The sequence below is a fragment of the Giraffa tippelskirchi genome, chromosome 7 (assembly GCF_054371585.1).
Source record: "Giraffa tippelskirchi isolate mGirTip1 chromosome 7, T2T-mGirTip1v1.2.pri, whole genome shotgun sequence".
Lineage (NCBI taxonomy): Eukaryota > Metazoa > Chordata > Mammalia > Artiodactyla > Giraffidae > Giraffa > Giraffa tippelskirchi.
In genome coordinates this window covers 141,114,513-141,139,958 of record NC_137281.1, presented here as the reverse complement: position 1 = coordinate 141,139,958, position 25,446 = coordinate 141,114,513, and the positions used below count along the sequence as shown (strand labels likewise).

At 41.2% G+C, this 25,446-nt stretch overlaps 1 protein-coding gene across 7 annotated transcripts in view; it reads left to right on the top strand.

The window, feature by feature from the left end:
- DCAF5 (DDB1 and CUL4 associated factor 5) overlaps positions 1-25,446 on the top strand; it is a 97,238-nt gene that overhangs the window by 45,334 nt on the left and 26,458 nt on the right. For 6 of the 7 annotated variants that reach the window (XM_081513506.1, XM_081513505.1, XM_081513504.1 and 3 more), the window contains exon 6: positions 7,622-7,835. In XM_081513506.1, the coding sequence (XP_081369632.1) occupies positions 7,622-7,835 (214 nt within the window). Of the gene's footprint in view, positions 1-7,621; positions 7,836-8,316; positions 8,527-25,446 lie in introns of those variants that run through there. The other variant, XM_081513507.1, reaches the window with a different exon arrangement.

The following is a 25,446-nucleotide window of genomic DNA, read 5'->3' as shown; positions in this document are numbered from 1 at the left end:
ACTGGCAAATGAATGATGCAATCTGACTTACGGTTCAGCATCCCGCTGGCTGTCGTATTCAGGATGAACTGAAGCATGGGCCAAGAGTAGAGGCATGAAGACAAGGTAGGGAACTCTTTCAGTAATCCATAGGACCATGGAATTGATTTAGGTGGTCACAAGTATTTATTAAATAGAAAATGGAAAATGAGTGCACTGCACACAGTAGATGGCAAGTTGTTTAATGAATTTATGCTAAATAAAGGTGGGTGTACTGGAATACAGTATGCTGCTGCTGCTGCTAAGTCGCTCCAGTCGTGGCCGACTCTGTGCGACCCCATAGATGGAAGCCCACCGGGCTCCCCTGTCCCTGGGATTCTCCAGGCAAGAACACTGGAGTGGGTTGCCGTTTCCTTCTCCAATGCATGAAAGTGAAAAGTGAAAGTGAAGTCGCTCAGTCGTGTCCGGCTCTCAGCGACCCCACGGACTGTAGACTACCAGGCTCCTGCATCCATGGGAGTTTCCAGGCAAGAGTACTGGAGTGGGGTGCATACAGTATAAAATAAGCTTATTATAAAGGGTTACTATAAAAACGTTTGAAAACCATTATCTTAAGGCATTTATATTTTTGCCAACTAGGACTGACTGGTTTTTGGACACTGTCAGTAAGCGGCTCCTGTATGAAACAGGCTGTCTTCCTATAATCACGTCTCATCAATCAGCACTTTGGCCTTCCCATTGCATTCCTCTCTCTCCCTGTTTTCCACTGTTTGTATAAGTGTTCTTGTAGAAGGGATCAAATTGTGATTTTTGTTTTAAAACCCTCTTCTGCTTAACATTTTTTCTAGGCTTTGCCTCTTTCCCCTTTAACAGCCCTCTGGCTCTGTGGCCTCTTTCCCTGACAGTCAGCACACCCACCTAGTTTCTTCTGCCATCAGGGACTGCCTGTTTACCTGCCTGTATTCCCACCCACTCCTCCTGCACCCTTACTGTTGCTGTAGCAACTGCCATCTCAGTCTCCCGCCTTCCCCTGACTTTTTTCTTCCTCCTGCCATCCTGTATTCATTAAACTCCGCCTCTCCAACTTCTACACTGTGAGGTCAGGGCTGATGCTTTGTAACATCTGTCAGAAGGTAGAGCCATTAATAACTTAGGATGAAGATTAAATGACTGCTTATAAAACCCTTCTCTGTTTTCTACAGCTTGTAGTAAAGGGGGGGGGGGTTGAATAAGCAAGTCATCTGATGAACTGAGATGACTAAATGCTGAGTCCCTAATTATACAGAAAAATCACGAGTGTCCTAGGACAAATCTGTTATGGCACTGCCTTTTAATTCATTTTGAGATCTTGCATAGGAAAAGCAGAGACATTACTTTGTCAACAAAGGTCAGTCTAGTCAAGGCTATGGTTTTTCCAGTGGTCATGTATGGATGTGAGAGTTGGACTACGAAGAAAGCTGAGCACAGAAGAATTAATGCTTTTGAACTGTGGTGTTCGAAAAGACTCTTGAGAGTCCCTTGGACTGCAAGGAGATCCAACCAGTCCATCCTGAAGGAAATCAGTCCTGAATATTCATTGGAAGGACTGATGCTGAAGCTGAAACTCCAATACTTTGGCCGCCTGATGTGAAGAGCTGACTCATTTGAAAAGACCTTGATGCTGGGAAAGATTGAGGGCAGGAGGAGAAGGGGACGACAGAGGATGAGATGGTTCGATGGCATCACTGACTCAATGGACATGGGTTTGGGTGGACTCCGGGAGTTGGTGATGGACAGGGAGGCCTGGCGTGCTGCGATTCATGGGGTCTCAAAGAGTCAGACACAACTGAGTGACTGAACTGAACTGAGATCTTGGTTGATTATATGTGGCTTTTGGGATCCCCGAGCCAAAGACAAAAATGTGGGCTGTAGATCACTTCAGCTCTGGGCGTAATGCCCCTATTCTGGAAGGTGGTGATTAGAGGCGCTGCAGTACCTGAAAGCCCAGGTTCTTCCCCTTCCAACTCACATAAAAGAAATGGTTAAGGAAGATGTGCTAGGGATTTCCCTGATAGTCCAGTGGTTGGGACTCAGTGCTTTCACTACTGTGGCTCCAGATTCAATCCTTGGTTGGGAAGGAAGATCCTGCAGGCACGTGTGCAGTGCAGTCATTTTTAAAAATAAATAAAATTTTAAAAAGGAAGATGTGAGGGGTGTGTGTATATATTATGTATATGTATATATAATGTATATATAGTGGGATACTATATAGCCATGAGAAAGGATGAAATAATGCCATTTGCACCAATATGGACAGACCTAGAGATTATCATACTAAGTAAATCAGAAAGAGAAAGACAAGTACCATATGATATGACTTATCTGTGGAATCTTACAAAACAGAAACAGACTCACAGACAGAGAAAACAGACTTAGATACCAAAAGGGAAAGGGAGTAGGGGAGGGATAAATTAGGAGTTTGGGATTAGCAGATACAAACTGCTCTATATAAAATAGATAAACAGCAAGGTCCTACTGTTGAACACAGGAAACTATATACAATATCCTATAATAAATTATGATGGAAAAGAATATATATACATACACACATATATATATAACTGAATCACTTGGCTGTACACCAGAAACTAACACAATGTTGTAAATCAACTAGACTTCAATTAAAAAAAGAAAGAAAGAAGGCTTCCCTGGTGACTCAGTGGTGGAGAGTCCACCTGCCATTGCAAGAGGCACCGGTTTATCTCTGATCCGGGAAAATCCCAAGTGCTGTGGAGCAACTAAGCTCTTTCACCACAACTACTGAGCCTGCCCTAGAGCCCAGGAGCTGCAGCTGTCGAGCCCACATGCCCCAGAGCCTGTGTTCCGCAACGAGAAGCCACTGCATTGAGAAGCCCATGCACCACAGCTAGGGGTGGCCCCTGTTTACCACAACTAAAGAAAAGCCCACACAGCAACGAAGACCCAACACAGCCAAAAATAAATAAATAAAATTATTTTTTGAAGGGGATTTTTTTTTTAGAAAAGAAAGAAAAAGTTTTACAGGATTACCAAGATCTTAAATATACTTGAACAGAACTGACACAGGCTGTAACTTTTTGAACTTGTTCACTTTTTACTTAATTCTAGTATCTTCTAGGATTTGTCATGTTCTCTGTCTTGTGTTAGAGGAAGTACAAAATGCCACCTGTATTCCTTACTCTGTTCTAAAGCAGAAACAGGAGGGGAGAGATTTTTTCCTACCTATGCGACATTGAATTTTTTTCTCTGGCTGTCCGGCATCAGCTCTGATGTCTGTGATCTGGAATAGCGGTGCCGTGACTCCAGCCATTTCACAGGTGTTAGGAGACTTTCACATGTAACTCTGAGGAAGTGCGTGCCAGTGGGCTTTAGAGAATCTTGTTGGCACTATTCAATGAATTACTTAGTCGTAAATTTATGGAAGTCTAGGTTCATGAAGCCAAATCTTGGAGCGTTTACCAGTGCTCTATCTTGTGCTGAATGTGATACTCCCAGTCACTTTTTCTGGCAACAGCCTTGGTTTATTTCTCTTCTGTTCCAAGACTTAAGCCTTGGCCAAAGACTTTTATAAATGTTCTTTTTATCCTGCCAAAGCAAGAAAGAAATCCAATTGACTATTTCTGAGGGGCTGAAACACCAAAAAAGCCAAAAAAAAAAAAAAAACACAGAGGAGCACACTAGTGAGGAATATTTCCTGATGTTCTGAGATTCTCTTGCTTTTTGTCCTGGGCCTTTTACATGCTGACCCTTGGATGACCTCCTGTCCCATTCTTGTTGCATTTTGTGACAAATTCTTGGTTGAAAATAGGTTGAAAGTGAAAGTGTTGGTCACTCAGTCATGTCTGACTCTTTGCAACCCCATGCATGGACTGTAGCCTGCCAGGCTCCTCTGTCCATGGAATTCTCCAGGCAAGAATACTGAAGTGGGTTGCCATTCCCTTTTCCAGGGGATCTTCCCAACCTAGGGATTGAACCCAGTTCACCTGCATTGTAGGCAGATTCTTCACTGTCTGAGCCACCAGGGAAGTGGTGTGTGAAGATAGGCCAGGAGTTGATTGGCCATCAAAAAAATGATTTTTGCTTTCCTTTTTCTTACAGGGATATTTTTATTTGAACTCATTTCAACTTGTTTCTAGTCCTTTCAAGATAGCACTCATCTCATTTGGGTGTGTAATGGTAGCCGCTTCTCTGGAGGAGTGGAGACACTGTCAAATTTGAGACATTCTTGTGTATAGGTACCATCAGTTCTCCAAAGAGTAAACAAGAAACTTCTCCTTCAGGGAATGTGTTGAGGGCAGGAAAAAAACATTTCAGGCATTGTGGGTAGAGTGGAACTCTGATCTTAAAAGGAATTGAAATCCTTTCTCCTATTAGGGATTGGGCTGTAAAAAAAAGTGCCATATTGTGTGGTTGGCTTTTCATTTAGCTTCTAGTAATCTGCTTTCTCTCCACCTTATTTTTGCACTCACCTCAAATTCTGAAATGGAGCCATGTTTTTCAAAGAGGGTTTGAAAGTCATATGCATCATAATTAATTAAAGTTGCTTGTTAAATTCAGATTTCTGGGCCTACTTCTCAGATTGAATTAGACTATCTGCATATGGATCCTGAGAATCTGCATTTGAGAAAAAGTACCAGATGATTTATCATGTATCTTAACACTTGGAGTCGTAAACAACAGGATCTTTGACATTGTATCTTGACTTTGAGGGAAAACTACTTCTAAGCCTTTTCTTCCTGATGAACTAGATCATTCCTAGATCATTCTTATCATTCTCAATAGAAGGAGCCAGCAGCAGAACCTGTGCTGAGAAATTACAGTTAATGTAGCTCACTTTCTGAATTTCAGGTGTCAGTCCCTCTGAAAGGATTCTTGTCCCCAGACATGGAGTATTCAGTTTTAGTAACTGCTGCTACAGTTTGGCAGAGAAGGCAATGGCACCCCACTCCAGTACTCTTGCCTGGGAAACCCCATGGACGGAGGAGCCTGATAGGCTGCAGCCCATGGGGTCGCTAAGGGTCGGACACGACTGAGTGACTTCACTTTCACTTTTCACTTTCATGCACTGGAGGAGGAAATGGCAACCCACTCCAGTATTCTTGCCTGGAGAATCCCAGGAACAGAGGAGCCTGGTGGGCTGCCGTCTGTGGGGTTGCACAGAGTCGGACACGACTGACGCGACTTAGCAGCAGCAGCAGCAGCAGCTACAGTTTGGGGTTTGTTTGGTTTTTTTTTTGGTAGCTGTACTTTTCAACATTCTAGGAGCAAGATTCCTATGTACCTACCCTCTCTGTGTGAGAGATAGGAGTCCCCTGCCCAGAAGCTAAGGGAAAAGTTAGTGACTCTTGGGGAGCCCACAAACAGACCCCTGGAGAGTGGCAGACATAGGAGCTTGGGTGGGAATGGAATGGGCCCAGATGGGTGTCCTGCAGGTCTGACTGGAATCTGCAGAGGAAGTTGCTGTTAACAGATGCAAAGAGCTTTTGCCAGAGGCCCTAGCTTTCCCATCAGGGCTGTCTCAGCTGATGCAAACCCCTGCTGCTGTGGCTGGTGGGGTTGGCCAACTTTCTTTTTGTCGAGTCTTGTTTCCACCCCAACTTCTTGTCAGTCTTGTATACAGATGCTGGTTTATTTGCACACTCTAGGCTGATCTTGAATTTGAAAGGCTCTCATTGTTTTTGAGCTTAGTGTTTAGGTAATACTGCATGCCTGTGGCAGCTAGGACACCCTGTAAAGGAAATGCCTGGACTCAGCCCTGTCATTCATTCCCTGTATGTGTGTGAGTGTGGCCATTATCTAGGACGTTTTAAGAACGTCGGTCTGTCGGGACTATTAGTTGGGACCTACAGCAGGACTAGGCTTCTTCTCTGTGACGTTTGGAGTTCTAGGGACCATTTTTTCTAAGTCACTTCTCTCTTTCCTTCCATTTCACACTTAACAGGATTAAAGTCTATTTGCCCAAGCCTTGTTTCCACACATAACTGAGGTACTAGAGTTCTTCCCTCTGGTGAGAAGACTGCCTTGGGGGACAAAGGACTGACTGGCTAGCGGTGGTGCAGAATGTTTTTATGATCAGGACAGGTTGGCAAATTCCTTTGCGCTGTGGTCCAGGGACGCCTTTCTTTCTTTTTTTTTTTTTAAAAAAAGTAATTTCTTTAATTTGTTTAGCACTTAGTCAGTTACAAAGTTTTATACCACATACCATTTTATTATATCTGTATAATGAAATAAATTTAATTGTATATAAATAATGTATTAAAGAGTCTTCAGAACCAAAGTTAATATCAGACAGAGTTTCAGAGAAAAGATGACTACTTGGATTTATGTTTAATAAAACAGCATGTTGAAAAAACTAAAATTGTGAATTATGTCAAATGGTCAAACATGCTAATACTAATAAATTTCAAATAAATCTTCCAGGCTTTAATTTAGATGTCTCAAGGCCCTTTCCAGCTCTGATTCCCTAAATATATAAACTTTTTTTCTTAAACTGTTAGACTCTCTTTGCAAGATCACAATGTATTGTGAAACAGAGTGAGTTAATAGCACTAATGTGGCCCTCATTCCTATAGCATTTCCAATGCACATAATCAGTACATAATCTCACTTTGTTACCGGTAATTTGGTTATGCATGGACAATGAATAGTCATCTCTCTACAATAAAACAGTGTCCAGGTAATCAAGGAGACTACTAGAAAGATAAGTTACCTAGTACTGTATAAATGTTAATGTTCATGGTCATCCTAGTTAACTGTAAAATTGAAAGTATCTTCTGAGTCATAATAAATAATTTTGAGCCATACCATCTGACTTTTTAAAAATGTTTTGAACATTACGAATCTACAGAAGAATACTGGGTGAATCAGAATATACCAGTCTCTAATAGAAGCTGGAAAAATGGAATTATATATATTAGTCAAAGTATATTTTAAAGCTAAATATAAACTCATTGGGAATTGTAAAGGGAAGCAAGTCATCCTGCTTTTCTAATTGTTGTAACTGCTGGCTATGTATTTAATTTTAAATTTTTCTTTAACATTTATTCTTGAGTTATGCCATATGGAATATAAAAATTCTCTGAACAGATTGAAAATTAAAAAATAAGTGCATAAGCAATAAAGTGATTATTATTTTTAAAAATCCATAATAAACTGGAGTATCTTGTTTTTCTGGCTGATGGTTTCTGTAGCTCTAATTCAAAAGACAGATAACATTTCTTAAATACCATCCATGATGGTCAGTTAGAGTGGACACCACTGACTTCCCAGGGTCTTGACAAGTATCTATTTCCTTATATAGCTCAGGTAAATAAAAGAACTAATCATTTTAATATGTCTTTTCATTCCAGATGCTTGTTGTATCCTATTCCTATAAACTTACTGGTAATTCAACTTTTGGAGATTGAAGAGAGGAACCGCCAAGTTAAATAACTTGCTTTAATGTAATCAAGGAGTCATCTCTGTCCTCTTTATTACCTTCTAGCCCACTGCATAGAAATACCTTTCTGCCAGAATTCAGATGTGCAAGCCTGACGGGAGGTCCTGGTTATGAAATGCAGTGTTTTTTTTGCAGACTCAAGTCCCGCCTACCTCATGCCTGATCCGTGTGCTTTCTGCCTTCCAGTTCTCTGCTGCGGTATGGGGGCAACCTATCCCTCCAAAGTGCCATGAGTGTGCGATTCAACAGCAACGGGACCCAGCTCCTGGCCCTGAGGCGTCGCCTGCCCCCTGTGCTCTATGACATCCACTCCCGCCTGCCTGTGTTCCAGTTTGACAATCAGGGTTACTTCAACTCTTGCACCATGAAAAGCTGCTGTTTTGCAGGAGATCGTGACCAGGTACTTGCCTTCTACCTCCTGCATCCCACATTCATGCTTTACTCTCAGATTGTTCTTTCTGTACTGGTCTTTATTTCTCTTTAGCCATGTCAGGTAGAAACAGTTGAAGGGAAACAGTAAGTGTCTGGAGACATTCCAGCTTAATAGTGAGTTTCTTCATCAGAGTTGCCTTTGGATAATATGAGGTACACACCATAAACCACAATAGAGTTCTGAGCAACCTACATCTGCCAAGTTTGTGAACAGATTTTAAGATTCTAAGAGTGTGTCATTTCAGAAGAGAGGAGGAAGTCCATAGAAAATTAGCCTGCCAAAAAGGACACCTTTTTTTTTTTTTTTGGTATCAGTGAAACACCATGGGTACCAGCTAAGAGACATACATCTGAATAGCCCTTTTGGGTGGCATCTTTTTCTTGGATGAAATGGGCTGTGCAACTTTGAGAGGAAGCCAGATGCTGACTCTCTTCCTTTATATTGCCAGCACTACAGCTGGGAAGGAGAACCAAAGCTGTGAAGTTTTGTGCCTTTTCACAGTCTTACTGGGAGTCGATGTTGACTTAGAACTGGCAGTTTAAAAACATACTTATACCTTGTCAACCTTGGCCATAGAAGTGCTGAAGTGAGTGTCAGCGAATGGACCGGTTGGATTCATCTGAGTAACCAAGTTTGAGTAAAGACAAATACAAAGAAAGATTGATCAAATAATGTTTTTTTTTCTTCTTCTTCTGAAACACAACAAATCTTATTGCTGTTGCACATCTAGATTGGAAAAAGAAACCTTAGTTTCTTGCTAATTCTTCGTGTTCTCTTTGGATCCATTAACTATGTCAGATTTTGACATATAATTCTCACATGCTGTATTCCATTGCTTTAAAGTTATTTGTGGGCAAGGGGCATAAAAGAAATAGTTATTTGAGAATGTGTGAAGATCCTATTTTTCTGAAGGCAGTAGCTAGGATTTTTCTCCCTAGCTGAGGTTGCTAGAGGCTCTCCAACATCACAGCTTAAAGATTAGCATATGTAGTAGGAACACAATAAAGCTTTTTAATTAGAGCTGCTTGTTAAAGAAGCTGAGAATATCTTCTAAGTTGCCCAGACTAGGGATTTCCCCTTTTGTAAATAGAGAATATATGTCTAAATTCAGAATTTATATTCAAGTCAGGGCCTACTTAGCTGCGATCTACACTTAAAACCACTAGGTGGCCTCAGTTATATAAGTGATAAATTTCCCTTGAGAGACCACAATTCTTGATAGACTTAGGTTTTATTAGGCAGTTTGTTTCTTGGGTAGAAAGAAGCAGTTTCTAGAGGTGAGCTGACTCTTGATAGAACAGGTAGCTTTCTGCTCTGCAGATGGTTGATTTAATTTCATTTAGCTGTGGAAATGACAACCAAGCACCTCCTGCTTCTCTCTCTACCTTTCTTCCTTGCTTTTGTTGGTTTTCCATCTTCTGTCAATCTCTTACGCATGTGAATTTTATTTCATTGAGCAATAAAGAGCAGGCACTACTTCATGAAGTGGTTTATTAGGTTTTATTACCGGAGACACAGGCCCGAGGAAAAGGAGAAAAGAGGTAAAGGAGAATGGATGCTGTGTTTTCTATCAGCTCCTGTGTTAGCAGCCAGAACCTGTCTGCATGGAGTCCTTAAAAGATGGAGATCGAAGGCTTCTAACCGAGATGTAAGAGCACCTAGGCCATGATTTCTCCAGCTTGGCACTGTCCACATTTTGGTCAGATAATTCTTCATTGTGAGGGGCTGTCCTGTGCATTCTAGGAAAGTTAGCAGCATTCCTGGCCTCTCCCCACTAGATGCCAGTGTCATCTCTCCCAGCTTTCCCCCAAACAACCAAAAATGTCTCCAGACATTGCAAGTTTATCTCCCGGGTGGAGAATTGGCCCAGGTGAGAACTTTTGACCTAAGTTACAGTTATGAGATACATAGGGACAAGTGGGCTTCCCTGATAGCTTAGTTGGTAAAGAATCTGCCTACAGTGCAGGAGACCCTGGTTCAATTCCTGGGCCAAGTACAGATATTACCATAGTCAGAACCACATGAGTTATTTTATGATGGTCCTGGTTATCTACATTGACAGAATGCAGTGCTTTTTGCCTTTCAGGTTATATATAATGATAAAAATGTTGGATGGCTTTTGATTTTCTCTATTCAGATTTGACGGTTATGTACGTCTTATGGGAAGAGTTTGTGGGTAATGTATCCTTTCTGACAAACTAGACTGTTTTTTGGATGGGCTAAGTGGTTTGCCATGGATAGAGGAGGATGGGAAGTCACTGAGTCTTAACTTCAGATCCATTTCAGAGTTAAAGTCTGTTTATATTCCCCATATAGATTATCAGAGTATATAACCTAGGGAGTGAGACGTATAGAGATTTATGTGTGGCTGTTTTCTTCACCCCTTAGGGACTAACAGATGTAGCTAATTCATCATTATCTTGTCTCCAGTGCCTGGTGTACTGAGAGCACAATAAATATTTGTTGAAGTGAATCTTAAGTATTTTAGTCAGTGTGTGGTTTTTAGCTTTCTAGGCCTAAGGCTTGTCTAACTGTAAGTCAAGACTGATAATACCTATTTTCTTGCTCAACTTCCAGGAGCTTTAGGAGGATGATTAAATAATGGATTTTCAGTGAAACTAATCAGCTGAGCTTGTACTTCTAAGTGTTACACAGGAGGCCAAAATTATTGTCTCATTTCTGAAACATGTCTCTCAAAGGTGATTTACGGGCTCTGCCTTTACGCACTTTGGTCTGAAGCAGCAGCTGCCATAGTTACTGTATGATCTGTAAGACTGATACTCTTTGACTAGTTCAAACAGGATCTTTTTAGCTGCTTTCAAATTCCAAGGCCTACTCTTGACTTATATCAGGTCTTTATATTTGATCTTGTGCTTGTATACTTTGAGAACACCCACAGCCTGAGGCTCTGTGCTCTGCAACTCTTCATTTAGTCATAGGCTGGGTAAGTAACCATTCCAGAGAGGAATATGAGAATTTCCATAATAGGAATGAACATGGTCAGGAAAGGCAGTGAGTGACTTATCTATCCGAGACAGTCTTCTGGCTTTTCATTACAATGAGATTACGCAGTCCACCCAAATCAAAACATTATGCAAGAGAGTCTGTATTTCTTATTAGACTATCCTAGGTTCACTAGGTAATTCATTAGGCCCAGAATGAAACTAACATTTCAAGATCTTGGACTTGGAATAAAGTGTAAAACTGAATAGTGTTTTGTGTCTTCTGCATGCTCATTGCCACCACTGTGGATCAACTCTAATTATAGAGCTTTTAGAGATTTTGTACAATCCCTAGGAGGGCCTTTTACAGATTAGAAAACAGGCTTAGAGAGTTAAGTCAAAACAAGTTAAGACATACAAGTTTGAGTAAGACTAGAACCCAGATTTTTGAGCTCTCAATAGAGGCTCCTTTTCGCTGTATAGAAGGTCACAATTTAATGCCAACAGAAGCAAGGCAAGCAGCAAAGACAAATAAGTTGGGCTAGAAGTAAGCAATAGTGAGTGGTGGGGACTATAGCCACGACTTAGATTTACCCTCCCTAAATCTAAGTGATGGAGAAGGCAATGGCACCCCACTCCAGTACTCTTGCCTGGAAAATCCCATGGACGGAGGAGCCTGGTAGGCTATAGTCCATGGGGTCGCTAAGAGTCGGACACGACTGAGCGACTTCACTTTAACTTTTCCCTTTCATGCACTGGAGAAGGAAATGGCAACCCACTCCAGTATTCTTGCCTGGAGAATCCTAGGGACGGCGGAGCCTGGTGGGCTGCCGTCTCTGGGGTCGCACAGAGTCGGACACGACTGAAGCGACTTAGCAGCAGCAGCAGCAGCAAATCTAAGTGAATGCCATGTAAATGAAGCTTTGACTCAGCTTCAACCTATTGTGGCCAAGAGGGCCTTTGGTTTTTTTTCAAGAGAAACCAGAAATAAAGATTTGTTACGTGGCGTTTCTGTCCTTTATTGTGCCCATCTTTGCATGAGATGTTCCCTTGGTATCTCTAATTTTCTTTAAGAGATCGCTAGTCTTTCCCATTCTATTGTTTTCCTCTATTTCTTTGCACTGATCACCAAGAAAGGCTTTCTTATCTCTCCTTGCTGTTCTTTGGAACTTTGCATTCAAATGGGTATATCTTTCCTTTTCTGTCCATCTAGTCAAAGCTCTGGTTTTTCCAGTAGTCATGTATGGATGTGAGAGTTGGACTATAAAAAAAGTTGAGCGCCAAAGAATTCATGCTTTTGAACTGTGGTGTTGGAGAAGACTCTTGAGAGTCCCTTGGACTGCAAGGAGATCCAACCAGTCCATCCTGAAGGAAATCAGTCCTTTCATTGGAAGGACTGATGCTGAAGCTGAAACTCCAATATTTTGACCACCTGATGCGAAGAACTGACTCATTTGAAAAGACCCTGATACTAGGAAAGATTGAAGGTGGGAGGAGAAGGTGATGACAGAGGATGAGATGGTTGGATGGCATCACTGACTCAATGGACATGAGTTGGAGTAAACTCCGGGAGTTAGTGATGGACAGGGAGGCCTGGCATGCTGCAATCCATGGGATCTCAAAGAGTCGGACATGACTGAGCGACTGAATGGACTAACTGATATGAAGTTTCTTGAGTTTTAAGTATTGCAGCAAATTCATACTTGATTGTATGAATTAAATGAACAGGTGCACCATAACACCTGTTCTGTTTCTAGAGCCACAAGTTTCAAACCTCTGCTTCAGCAGGAAAACATCCATTTTTCCTGTTTCCTACTGATCCTGTCCTAACTTCATGCGCTTTCCCCCTTCCATCTTATAAAATAAGAAGACAGATATTTACTGAGCATCTACTGTGTGCCAGATGCTGTGGTAGACACATTTACATGACTGACAGTATGTATCCTCTTTGAGACTTTCATTCAAAGCCCTGTATACACTCTGTCACCCCCACTTTTGGCTAAAGATACACGGTTTATTTATTGCTATATATAATAATAATAATATAGGGCTTCCCTGGTGGCTCAGATGGTGAAGAATCTGCCTGCAGTGCGAGAAACCTGGTTTCAATGCCTGGGTTGGGAAGATCCCCTGGAGGAGGGCATGGCTACCTGCTCCAGTATTCTTGCCTGGAGAATCCCCATGGACAGAAGAGCCTGGTGGGCTACAGTCCATGGGGTTGCAAAGAGTTGGACACAACTGAGTGATTAAGCACAATCTTATTCAAATTTGATAACTTTTGTCATCAGATAAGGTGACATAAGTGACATCAGATTGGTTGGGCATCAACAGGAACAATTAGCCCCAAATAAAGCCATAACTTTTTTTTTTTTTTTAAGGCAGCCTGCCTTCCAGTCTTGCAGTATAATGAGGAATCTTTCAGTAAAACAGCAAACAGCATTCCTTCCTCTGGAGGCTGCCTAAATCTAAAGGATTCTCCTCCTTGCTTTTGTGTCATACTTGGATTTTTGTTTGTTTGTTTTCCCTTTTCTCCCTGAAGCCTGACTAGGTACATTCTGTCTCCCAAGCTTCATACTCCCCTCTGTATACTTAGTGAGTCAGTCGCTTAACAGGGTTAAAAAAGAAGGCCAATTTTCCACCTGCTAGCTTTTCTGGCACTCACTTTTAAGACAGCACTCAGCTTTTGTTCCTTTTCTTTCACAATTCCTTAAATGGCTCTTGCCCTAGATTGCTGGAGTCCAGCGGAGTAGCTCAGGCTTCTGGGAAATAAGTATTTCAGGTTAATGGGTTTGTGTGGCTTGGAGATGGACAGTGTGGTAATTTAAAAATCTTCTCTTGCTGTAATCTCATTTAACACCTGGCCTAATAGTCCCTACATCTTGCTGAAAGTGGGAGAGGAAATAAAGTTTTCTTGAAAGGGCTGAGCCCTTGAGTGTCTGAACATTGGTCACAGGTCTTTCTTTTGAACTTGATAGATGGCAGAACCCCTAAAATCATGATAATTAAATCATCATCACCATATCTCATCTCCTGACTTGTACCCTGTGAAGCCAACAAAATAGCCTTGTATACCTGGCTTGGCCTCAGACGTTACATCACCACTCAACCTTTCTGTGTTGACATTGTATGGGCATAGCAGAGGTATCAGAATTTGTCAGAAGTGCGCTCCAGGGCAGTAAAGGAACCTAGAAAGTTATAGCTTTGCTTTTTTCTTTCTCCCTAATAATTCCATGCAGTGAAGGACAGGGAAGCCTAGTGTGTTGCAGGGGTCGCAAACAGTCAGACACGACTGAGCGACTAAACAACGGCAACAATAAAAACTCTGATTAAGCTCACTTGGGGGCCTAGTGTGCCATATGTTCCCCTTCAGTTGAAATAAAGGCACCTTATTAACAGAGGAGATTCAACTCTTGGGTTCTGTCTCCTTTGACTTGTTTTGTGTCAGCTTTTTCTTCTTGCCTTTCTTTTATGTCATGTATTTTTAGCCCTTTGGGCTTTCCAGGTGGCACAGCAGTAAAGAACCCACCTGCCAATATAGGAGATGCAGATTCAGTCCCTGGGTCGGGAAGATCCCCTAGAGGAGGAAATGACAACCCACCCCAGTATTCTTGCCTGAAAAATTCTGTGGACAGAGGAACCTGGTGGGCTGTAGTCCATGGGGTTGCAAAGAGTGGTACACAACTGAGCACGCACACACACATTTTTGGCACTTTAGCTTCAAACGTGCTTTCATGTCATACTAATCCTCCCAGCGACCTTTGGGTGTAGTTGGACAGGTTCGGTCCCCATGTGAAACTAAGGTCTAGAGTGGTTTGAAACTACAGATCTAGTCAGTAGCTGAACCAGGACTAGCTTCAGTCCCTTGCCTGTGATGTACCCTCTTCTTCATAGGCATGCTGCCACCTGTGTTTTCAGATCAAGTGGTGACAGCCTCTTCCATAGGCTGATAAGAAAGAGCTGAACACAGCATATTGTGGCCTAGGAATTCCTTGTTGTTTGTATTTTTTAGGTGAATATTTTAGGAAACTTTATTCTGTAAAGAGAAGGTAGGATGAAAATAACTTATTAAATCAGCCATTTATAATTCTTTCCTAATCCTGAGCCTCTTTGAAAGTCTAAAAGCTTTGAACACTCATTTCAGAAAAATGTACATACGCACATAGTTTTGCATATAATGTTAAGGAGTTTATGGAATTCCTGAAAACTAGGGGTTTCAAGTATTAGCAATCCCGAATTAAGATTTAACTCCAGTATTAAACCATCTTTTGGTCCATTTGCTGATGTAGAACTTACAAAGCTTAAAAGGTTTCGGGGTGTATGCAGACCTACTAGATATGGTCTAGTTTTTAATTGTTAAACTGGAAAGGAACACTAGGTGACCTGATTTCTTCTTAGGAACAAATGGAATTGATGTGATCTGCTAACACAGCATGGTAGTGTTCCTTTAATGTATATTTCCTGACTAGGAGTCTGGGCTCCACTTGGAAATCCCTGGTACATATTAATGATGGGAACAGAGTATACCCTGCCTACTTGCCCTAGTCTCCTTGTAGAGTTTACGTTAAGTAGCTTTACCACAGAAGAGAAATCGATTGCTGAAGGCCATTTGGTTGATGACGCCTCTTCTTGCCCAGGTTTCCAAGAGTTTTGCCAAAGATTCATCTTTAAGTAATGCAGGCTACTTTGTTACAAGCAGCTGTTAGAGATTTAGAGCTTTTTTAAAAAATTTCTTTCCTACTGATTATTTCACAATTATTGGCTGTCTTTATGGAACGTTTCTTTGTTAATAGAATTTTTCCTACTCAGAACCCATAAAGGTTAGTTACTTTAATAAACCAAAGTATTCCAGGAGCCTAGTGGAGCTGACATGGCAAATGATCCAAAGAAGCGGAAATCATATCACTTCACATGCAAAAAGTAGTGTTAATCTTATGAGTATGCATATTTGTTTGCTTTTATTGGGAGCCAGCAGACCTCTATTTTCTCTTACCAAATAAAATCACATAAACCTATGGCTTTGGCTGTTTCCAAAGAAAAATTTTCTTGTTTGCTTTGGATGGTATTTGTGGCAGGCACTCAGTATAAATGATATGATCAAAGGTATATTATATACCAATAGGCAAGCCTTTTACTGAAAATAATCTCATAGAGAGCACATCACAGAATTGTTCAATCACATTTTTTTTCCCTTCTGACAAAGGTCATGGAGAAATGAGAACTGTATTTGATTTAAATGTTAGCAACAGTTTCTCTGCTCTCGCTGATCCAGGCCAGAGAGCCATCTGGTTTTTCTGTCCTAGTCAATACAGTTAATTAGACAGGGATGCCATTTACTGGAGAAATAATTAATCAATTACTATGGGAAGAACCTTAGAACTGTGTAAATTGATCAGTACTCAGTGAATAGTAGCTGACTGATGTTTCTTTCTCCATTAGCAGATATTGGGGAATATCAAATACTGTGCAAACACACGTATGCACACACTTTAAACTTAAACATACACATCATATGTGTGTGTGTGTGTATACACTTTGAGAGAGAAGTAGGGCAGAGAAATTGAGCAGAAAGAGATCTCTGTGTTAGTAAAGAACCTAAGACATATTCTGGGTTATTTTTGGAGTGTATCAGGTAGATGGCCTGTTCCTCCTGCCTTCTAGAACTTTTTCCTCTTTTTAATATAGATTTTGGTGGGTGTGAAGAGGGGGGCTTTTTTTTTTTTTTTTTTGGTTTCTTAACCCAGTGAGGCCTTAAAATATAATTGATAGGGAGTTATCTATATTCCAGATTTGTCCCTTTATTTGGTTTGTTTAACCATTAAGGTTTATTTTAAAATTTTTTACTGATGCATTTTCTTTTTTTAAATTTTATTGAAGTATAGTTGATTTACAATGTTGTAGTAGTTTCAGGTGTACAGCAAAGTGATTCAGTTATGCATGTACATATATTCATTGTTTTTTAGATTCTCTTCTCGTATAGGTTGTCACACCATATTGAGTAGAGTTCCCTGTGCTATACAGGAGGTCCTTGTTGATTCTCTGTCTTATAAATAGTAGTGTGTGTATGTTCATCCCAGGCTTCTGATTTGTCCCTCCCTACTGGCACATACAGTAGAAGTGACAAATAGATTTACGGGACTAGATCTGATAGACCGAGTGCCTGATGAACTATGGACAGAGGTTCGTGACATTGTACAGGAGACAGGGATCAAGACAATCCCCATGGAAAAGAAATGCAAAAAAGCAAAATGGCTGTCTGAGGAGGCCTTACAGATAGCTGGGAAGAGAAGAGAAGCGAAAAGCAAAGGAGAAAAGGAAAGATATTCCCATTTGAATGCAGAGTTCCAAAGAATCGCAAGGAGAGATAAGAAAGCCTTCTTCAATGATCAATGCAAAGAAATAGAGGAAAACAACAGACTGGGAAAAACTAGAGATCTCTTCAAGAAAATTAGGGATACCAATGGAATATTTCATGCAAAGATGGGCACAATAAAGGACAGAAATGGTATGGACCTAACAGAAGCAGAAGATATTAAGAAGAGGTGGCAAGAATACACAGAAGAACTGTACAAAAAAGATCTTCACGACCCAGATAATCATGATGGTGTGATCACTCACCTAGAGCCAGACATCCTGGAATGTGAAGTCAAGTGGGCCTTAGAAAGCATCACTACGAACAAAGCTAGTGGAGGTGATGGAATTCCAGTTGAGCTATTTCAAATCCTGAAGGATGATGCTGTGCAAGTGCTTCACTCGATATGCCAGGAAATTTGGAAAACTCAGCAGTGGCCACAGGACTGGAAAAGGTCAGCTTTCATTCCAATCCCAAAGAAAGGCAATGCCAAAGAACGCTCAAACTACCGCACAATTGCATTCATCTCACACGCTAATAAAGCAATGCTCAAAATTCTCCAAGCCAGGCTTCAGCAGTACGTGAACCGTGAACTTCCAGGTGTTCAAGCTGGTTTTAGAAAAGGTAGAGGAACCAGAGATCAAATTGCCAACATCTGCTGGATCATCGAAAAAGCAAGAGAGTTCCAGAAAAACATCTATTTCTGCTTTCTTGACTATGCCCAAGCCTTTGACTGTGTGGATCACAATAAACTGTGGAAAATTCTGAAAGAGATGGGAATATCAGACCATCTGACCTGTCTCTTGAGAAATCTGTATGCAGGTCAGGAAGCAAGAGTTAGAACTGGACATGGAACAACAGACTGGTTCCAAATAGGAAAAGGAGTACGTCAAGGCTGTATATTGTCCCCCCTGCTTATTTAACTTACATGCAGAGTACATCATGAGAAACGCTGGGCTGGAAGAAACACAAGCTGGAATCAAGATTGCCGGGAGAAATATTAATAACCTCAGATATGCAGATGACACCACCCTTATGGCAGAAAGTGAAGAAGAACTAAAGAGCCTCTTGATGAAAATGAAAGAGGAGAGTGAAAAAGTTGGCTTAAAGCTCAACATTCAGAAAACCAAGATCATGGCATCTGGTCCCGTCACTTCATGGGAAATAGATGGGGAAACAGTGGAAACAGTGTCAGACTTTACTTTTTTTGGGCTCCAGAATCACTGCTGATGGTGATTGCAGCCATGAAATTAAAAGACGCTTACTCCTTGGAAGGAAGGTTATGGCCAACCTAGATAGCATATTTAAAAGCAGAGACATTACTTTGCCAACAAAAGTCCGTCTAGTCAAGGCTATGGTTTTTCTAGTGGTCATGTATGGATGTGAGAGTTGGACGGTGAAAAAGGCTGAGCGCCACAGAATTGATGCTTTTGAACTGTGGTGTTGGAGAAGACTCTTTGAGAGTCCCTTGGACTGCAAGGAGATCCAATCAATCCCTCCTAAAAGAGATCAATCCTGGGTGTTCATTGGAAGGACTGATGTTGAAGCTGAAACTCCAATACTTTGGCCACCTCATGCAAAGAGTTGACTCATTGGAAAAGACCCTGATGCTGGGAAGGATTGGGGGCAGGAGGAGAAGGGGACGACAGAGGATGAGATGGTTGGATGGCATCACCGACTCGATGGACATGGGTTTGGGTAGACTCCGGGAGTTGGTGATGGACAGAGCGGCCTGGCGTGCTGCAATTCATGGGGTCGCAAAGAGTCGGACACGACTGAGTGACTGAACTGAACTGAACTGCCACATTTTCCCTTTGGTCAGCGTAAGTCTTTTTTCGATACCATTAAGGCTTAAATAAAGATGTTAGGGAAAAAGAAACTATTGCTTTGCTTGAAGATGGCTAATAAATAATTTTTTTCCCAGTAAGCTTCTATTTAATAGGCGTTTTTGTCGTGGCAGGCCATATTTAGATCCTTCTTTGAATTTTCAAGTTATTAACAATTACTTGTGACTTAGGGCACTCTACAAAGGTGGTCTTTATATTTAGAGGCATGGGCCTCTCTGAGAGTTCAGCTAGCAAAATGCCTTTGCATGTAGAAAAAGTCTTTCTTGAGAGCCTGCTCCGTTTGAGAATGCTGAAAGATGAAGAAAGGGGCAGGGGTTGTTGGAGGGCATTACGGCAGTCTACCAGAAGAGGGGGTATTCTGTGAGTGCCTGATTTCTCTAAAGGCTAATAGACTGACAGAGGACATGTGGGTGAATAAAATAGTGACAGAGTGCTAATATGGCGATTTGGGTGGGGTGGTTGGTGGTGGTGGTAGTCACGCTGGTGGTTCCTTGAACCTATTTAGAGGAACAATTGTTGCTCTTGTATGCTTGAACAAGTTATTATCTCCATACTGACAGTGGGTTAGATAAAATGCCCTGGCCTCAGGTTAACTCTGCTTAAGATGACTGGGTTGCATCAAGGTCAGTAAACAGGCTTTCCTCTTGGGATATGAAATGAATGAACAGTAAGAGATGAGGTTAAAGTGCAGCCAACCTTTAAGCTTTGTGGCCAGCTAAGAAGGATTATGGATGGTGTACATCCACACAAGAATTTACACTCATTTTTGCATTGGTTTCACATATCTTAACCCACGAAGCCAAGTTAAAACTGAGTACGTCTTCTACTCGCTGATCTGAAGTAGCCTGTGGGTCTCCCACCTCCCCCACCCCCTATACTTCAGCATTTTAAGAAGTGGGGCTTCTATTGCCTAAAAAACGGATTCCCTAAAACATTCTTTCTCCTTTGGAACCCTGCCCTATATGTCTGTGTTAGGATACAATGTGAGACACTCATGGGAAGTGAGTTTTTAATTTGTCACTCACCCCTCAGGCAGAGGCTTCAACCTCCCTCAACCTGGGAGGAGAGGGATCTTTCCAACTGCTCTGATGATGTTAAATGTATCTCTGGATCAGCCCACTTGAAATGATGCTTGCTTTTGCAAAGCTTTAAACAGAGAAAGAAAGGGAAGGAGGGTAGGAGGGAGAGAAAGAAAGAAAGAGAGTAAGGGAGAAAGGGAAAAGAGAAGAAACAGATCTCTTTGGCTTCCTTGTATTTTAAAATAGCCCAGGGCTCTAGCCTTTCTCCTAGAATGTTCCTCTCTCAGATATCCATGTAACTTGCTCCCTCACTTCCTTCAGGGCTCTGCTCAAAATGCCATTTTATCAGAGAGCCCTTCTGTGACCACCCTATATAAAATAGAACTGACCACCCCCAGCACTCCCTATATGCTCTAAGCTGCTGTTTAATTTTTCTCTGTAACACTGTTACTGGACATATTACATATATATATTTAAACTTTTTTTCCCCTATTCACTCTCCAGTATATATGCATAAAATTCTTTTCCTCTTCCCACCCAATAAAATGTAACTCACATGAAGGTAGGGACAGGGTCTTTTTTGATCAGTGCTGTGCTCCTTTCCCTGGGACAGTGCCCAACACATAGAAGACATTCAATAAATATTTGTTTAATGAATAAATGGATGAACTCATTTTTATTTTACTCTCCCACAGTCAGCAGTATCCCAGGCAGCCAACTTTTAATGTTGGAAGGGGCCCAGCAGACAAGCAAGAAATGCCATAAATGAATTCCTCAGGGCAGTTATGTGATTCTAGTGTGTGTGAACACTTAAACGGTCTGACTAGACAGCAGTGGGTCAAGACCCCCTCCTTGGAAATTATCCCAAATTGTTCCCTTGTGGTGGTTGCAAGAGGAAGAAAGGGTCAGGAATTGCCCTTATGCCTGAGAGGAAACCTGTACGTTGTACTCGTTTTCTCTGTATTTCTGGAGCTGTCATATTAAATCCGAGAGGCCTTAGCTCTGCGGGAGTTTTCTTCCTTCTAAGGCAATCTTCTGAGTCAGCATTCTGTCTGGGAGTCCCCTTTAACTTGTCATGGCTTTCCCTGGTGAATAGTTGAACAGAGGAGGGAAGCGCTGATCCTTCACAATGATGTATTAATAGTAAAACCTCTGAAAAGCCCAGCCTCAGCTCACTCCTTTTTTAATATTTATTTTTTGTGTTCTTAGTTTGAGGAAAGTATGGGGGTGGGCACAGGGTAGAGGGAATTCTCTGTGTGAAGTTTTATAGCCTCTTTTAAACACAGAACATGAAATGATGAGCTGTTGAGTAATACGTGTATTTTATATATAAATTATTAGCGCACAGTTCTTTTGTGTTCTGTCCCCCCTCCCCTGTGTGTCTTAATTTGGGTTCAGATTTCAGATACAAGTAGTTTATTTGGAAATTCAGGAAATATCACAGGAGTGGAAAAGAGAAATAGGGAAAGGAAGGATGATTTAGTGAGCCAACTACAACTGTGGGCAGTTGAAGTTTGATCCTGAGGGGAAGGGGTATAGAACACATGACATGTGTGCATACTCACTTGTGTCCGACTCCTTGCAACCCTGTGGACTGTAGCCCGCCAGGCTCTTCTGTCCATGACATTTTCCAGGCAAGAATACTGGAGTGGCTGCCATTTCCTCCTCCAGGGGATCTTCCCAACCCAGGGATCGAACCCACACCTACTGCTTCTCCTGCATTGGTAGGTGGATTCTTTAGCCCTGAGCCACCAGGAAATCCTTTAGGACGCACACTTCAGGGCTGTTCTACCTGGGAACTAGGTTCTACCTAGGTGGAATATTGATGTGCCAGCTTCCTTGAGTCATTGTAGGAACCTGCTCCCAAGAAGGTTCATTCCCTAGAGCAGCCTGCAGCCTCCTGGGCCTTGGAGAAGACTTTAGACAAAGAGACATGAATACTGGCGCTTGGCAATCAGGTACACAAGCAGTAAGGCCTAAGAGACACGAGCCGGGCATGAAGGAGTGAGTTACCCATGCTTCCACTTTCTGTTAAAACTACATGAGTACCATAGCTTTATCTTTGCTCTTGCTTTAGCCTTTTTCTACCACATCTTTACCTGGGGGTGGCTCAGGGCTCAAATCTGTCTTGCCTTGACTTCTGTGACTCACCAGGCACCTTATTTCTCATAACGGCACCTAGTGATGTCTACTTCATGGCATGGTAGTTGTGTACCTACATGTATGTTGTCTACTTAAATTAAGCTCCTTGGGAATCTGGATATTACCTGATATTTCTTTGTAAACATCAGAGTGCCTGGCATGTAAGTGCTTGGCTCTTGTGTGATTAATGAATTTTTCCCCCTAACTACTAGGTAGTTTAGCCAAAACAGGCTGTGAGAGGAAAGCCTTGGGCTCCTGAATTCCAGCTTCCTAACTTCAAATAAGATAGTATCATAAACTGCAGGGAGTTAGTGAATGGACCTTAAATCAAGACAAGGAGGATTCATCTTCTCTTTTTTTTCTTCTATTTTTAAGGGAAAAATTTTAAGTGTATAGTATTGTGGTGATAAGTACGTTAACATTGGTCTATAACCATCACCAGCGTCTGTCTGTAAAAGTTTTTCATCTTATAAAACTGAAACTCTGTACCCAGTTAACACTATCTTCCCACTCTCCCTTGCCCCCTACTCTTGGTAAACCAGCATTCTACTTTCTGTCTCTATGAATTTGACTACTCACTTATTCTATTAACCTCATAAGTGGAAGCATACAGTATTTGTCTTTTTGTCATGAACACACAATGTTCAGGATACATCCATGTTGCAGCTCATGTCAGAATTTCCTTCCTTTTGAAATCTGAATTATATTCCATCATGTGTATACACCACATTTTGTTTATACATTCGTCTGATGATGGGTGCTTGAGTTGCTTCCCTCTTTGGCTGTTATAAATAAAACTGCTATGAACATTGTTATATAAATATCTCTAAGAGATCCTGCATTCAGCTCTTTTAGATATATATCCAGAGGTGGAATTGATGACTCATGTAGTAATTTTATTCTTAATTTTTTGAGGAACTGTTCTCTATGTTTTTGATGGTAGTCATCCTAATGAGTGTGAGACGGTATCTCATTGTGGTTTTGATATGCCTTTCCCTAATGAGTGACATTGAGCTTCTTTTTGTGTGCTTATTGGCCATTTGTATATGGCCATTATATGTTTCTTCTTTGGAGAATGTCTGTTCAAGTACTTTGCCCATTTTTTAAATCTTTGGGTTTTGTTGCTGAGGAAACTTTTTAATTGAAGTGTAGTAGGACTAGACTGAGTTTCTTTATTTTGAGCATACTTATGTGGTGACTTGTCAAGTAACCATTGGCCAGCAGTTTAGGGACTTTCAGCTCTGATCTGGCTTCCATCATTCCTTCACTGGGTAATCATAGAATCCTAGAACTAAAGGAGCCTTAGCCTCTTCTGGTTGCCATAACAAAATACCACAGACTGGGTGACTTGTGATTCTTATAATTTCAGTAATTTCTTTCTAACGGTTACGGAGGCTGGAAGTCCAAGGTCAGAGTGCCAACCTGACTGAATTGTGGTATAGGCTGTCTTGATGGTTGCAGCCAGCTGACTTCACTGTTTCCTCACATGGTGGAAGGGGCTAGGGAGCTCTGTAGGGTCTCTTTTATAAGAGTGCTAATCCCATTTATGAGGGCTCTACCCTCAAGACACAATCATTTCCCAAAGGCCCCACCTTCTAATATTATCACATTGGGCATTAGGATTTGAACATGTGAATTTGGGGGGACACAAACATTCAGACCAGAGCCACGAGCAACCAGATGAGGAAACTGAACCCACTTCTTTTTCCGCTATGCCCTGGGCCAGATCACCTAGTCCCTGTGGATAACATTTTCTTCATCTTTGAATATAAGTTTCTTTATCTCCTTTGTCATATCACTACTAGTGTTTTGAAGACTGGTAAATTGATTTTTAATGATTACAACATATTTCATAATGTATTTTTATTAGGCATGAGGTTGTGCACATGTTGGACTTTTACCTTTTTGGGATATTCATAGTGTCATTTTTAAGTCAGAAATTTTCATTAGAAAACTGTAGGCCTTTATTTTTCTAGGTAAATAAGCAGATGGGACCAAAAGGCAGGAAGTAATGCTGAGCTAAACGTAAGGTAGAGCACTTTTGTTAAAATCTTCGGAAATACGTGAACTCACAGAATTGCTCACTGGTTGCCATTAGACAGTGTTAGACAATGCTCTTATGAGTTCTAATGAGAATAGATCTGGCTTAGTGTCCTGTCTTTTTGAGATCAGGCAGTTTGAAGCCACCCCATAAAAGGGGTACTAACTCATAGCTGGATTGACAGTGGCTTCCTACTCAGTGACGTCGGATTACAACAGGCAAGTTCAGGATACTTGAAAAGATCTCTGGGACGCTCCAAAATTTTAAATTTTTTTTGGAAAAAAATGTGGTATAAAGTATATGTAATATAAAACTCAACACTGTAGCCATCTAAAGTGTGCAGTTTTGGGGCATAAAATATATTCACATTGTTGTGTAACCATCACAACTGTCCATCTCCAGAACCTTTTCATCTTTCTAGACTGAAACTCTATACTCATCAAACAGTAGCTCCCCATTTCTCCTCCCTGCCCGTCCTTGGCAACTACCATTCTGCTTTCTGTCTCTATGAATTTGACAACTCTCTGTTCCTCATACAATAGTTGTCTTTTTGTATCTGGCTCATTTCATTTAGCAAAATGTCTTCAGTTTTCACCTATGTTGTAGCACGTGTCAGAATTTTCTTTTTAAGGCTAAATAATATTCCATTGTATGGATATATATACCACATTTTATTTGTCTACTCATCCATTGATGTACATTTAGGTCGTCTCCGCTTTTTGGCTGTTGTGAGCATTATACTATGACCGTTAGTGTTCTGATATCTTGAGTTCCTGCCTTCAGTTGTTTGGTACATACCTAGGAGTGGGATTTCTGGGTTATATGGTAGTTCTATGTTTAGCGGTTTGAGGAGCCCCCATTTCCTGTTCCACAATGGCTGCACCATTATATAGCCCCACCAACAGTGCGCAGTGGGTCTGGTTTCTCCACATACTCACCAACACTTGTTTTCTGTTTGTTTGCTTTTGGTAACAGCCATCCTAATTGGTGTGAAGTGGTACTTCATTGTGGTTTTCATTGTCATTTCCCTAATGATTAGGGATGTTAAGCATTTTTTCATGTTATTGGCCATTTTTATATTTTTCCTGGAGAAATATCTATTCAAATCCTTTGCGCATTTTTAAATCAGTTTGGTTATTTGTTGCTGAGTTTTAGCCACCTAGTCTTTTGATTTGTAGATATTTTTAAGAGAGTGCTGTGCTGTTCCTTGTGACTATATGTTCATTTATCTTGTTTAT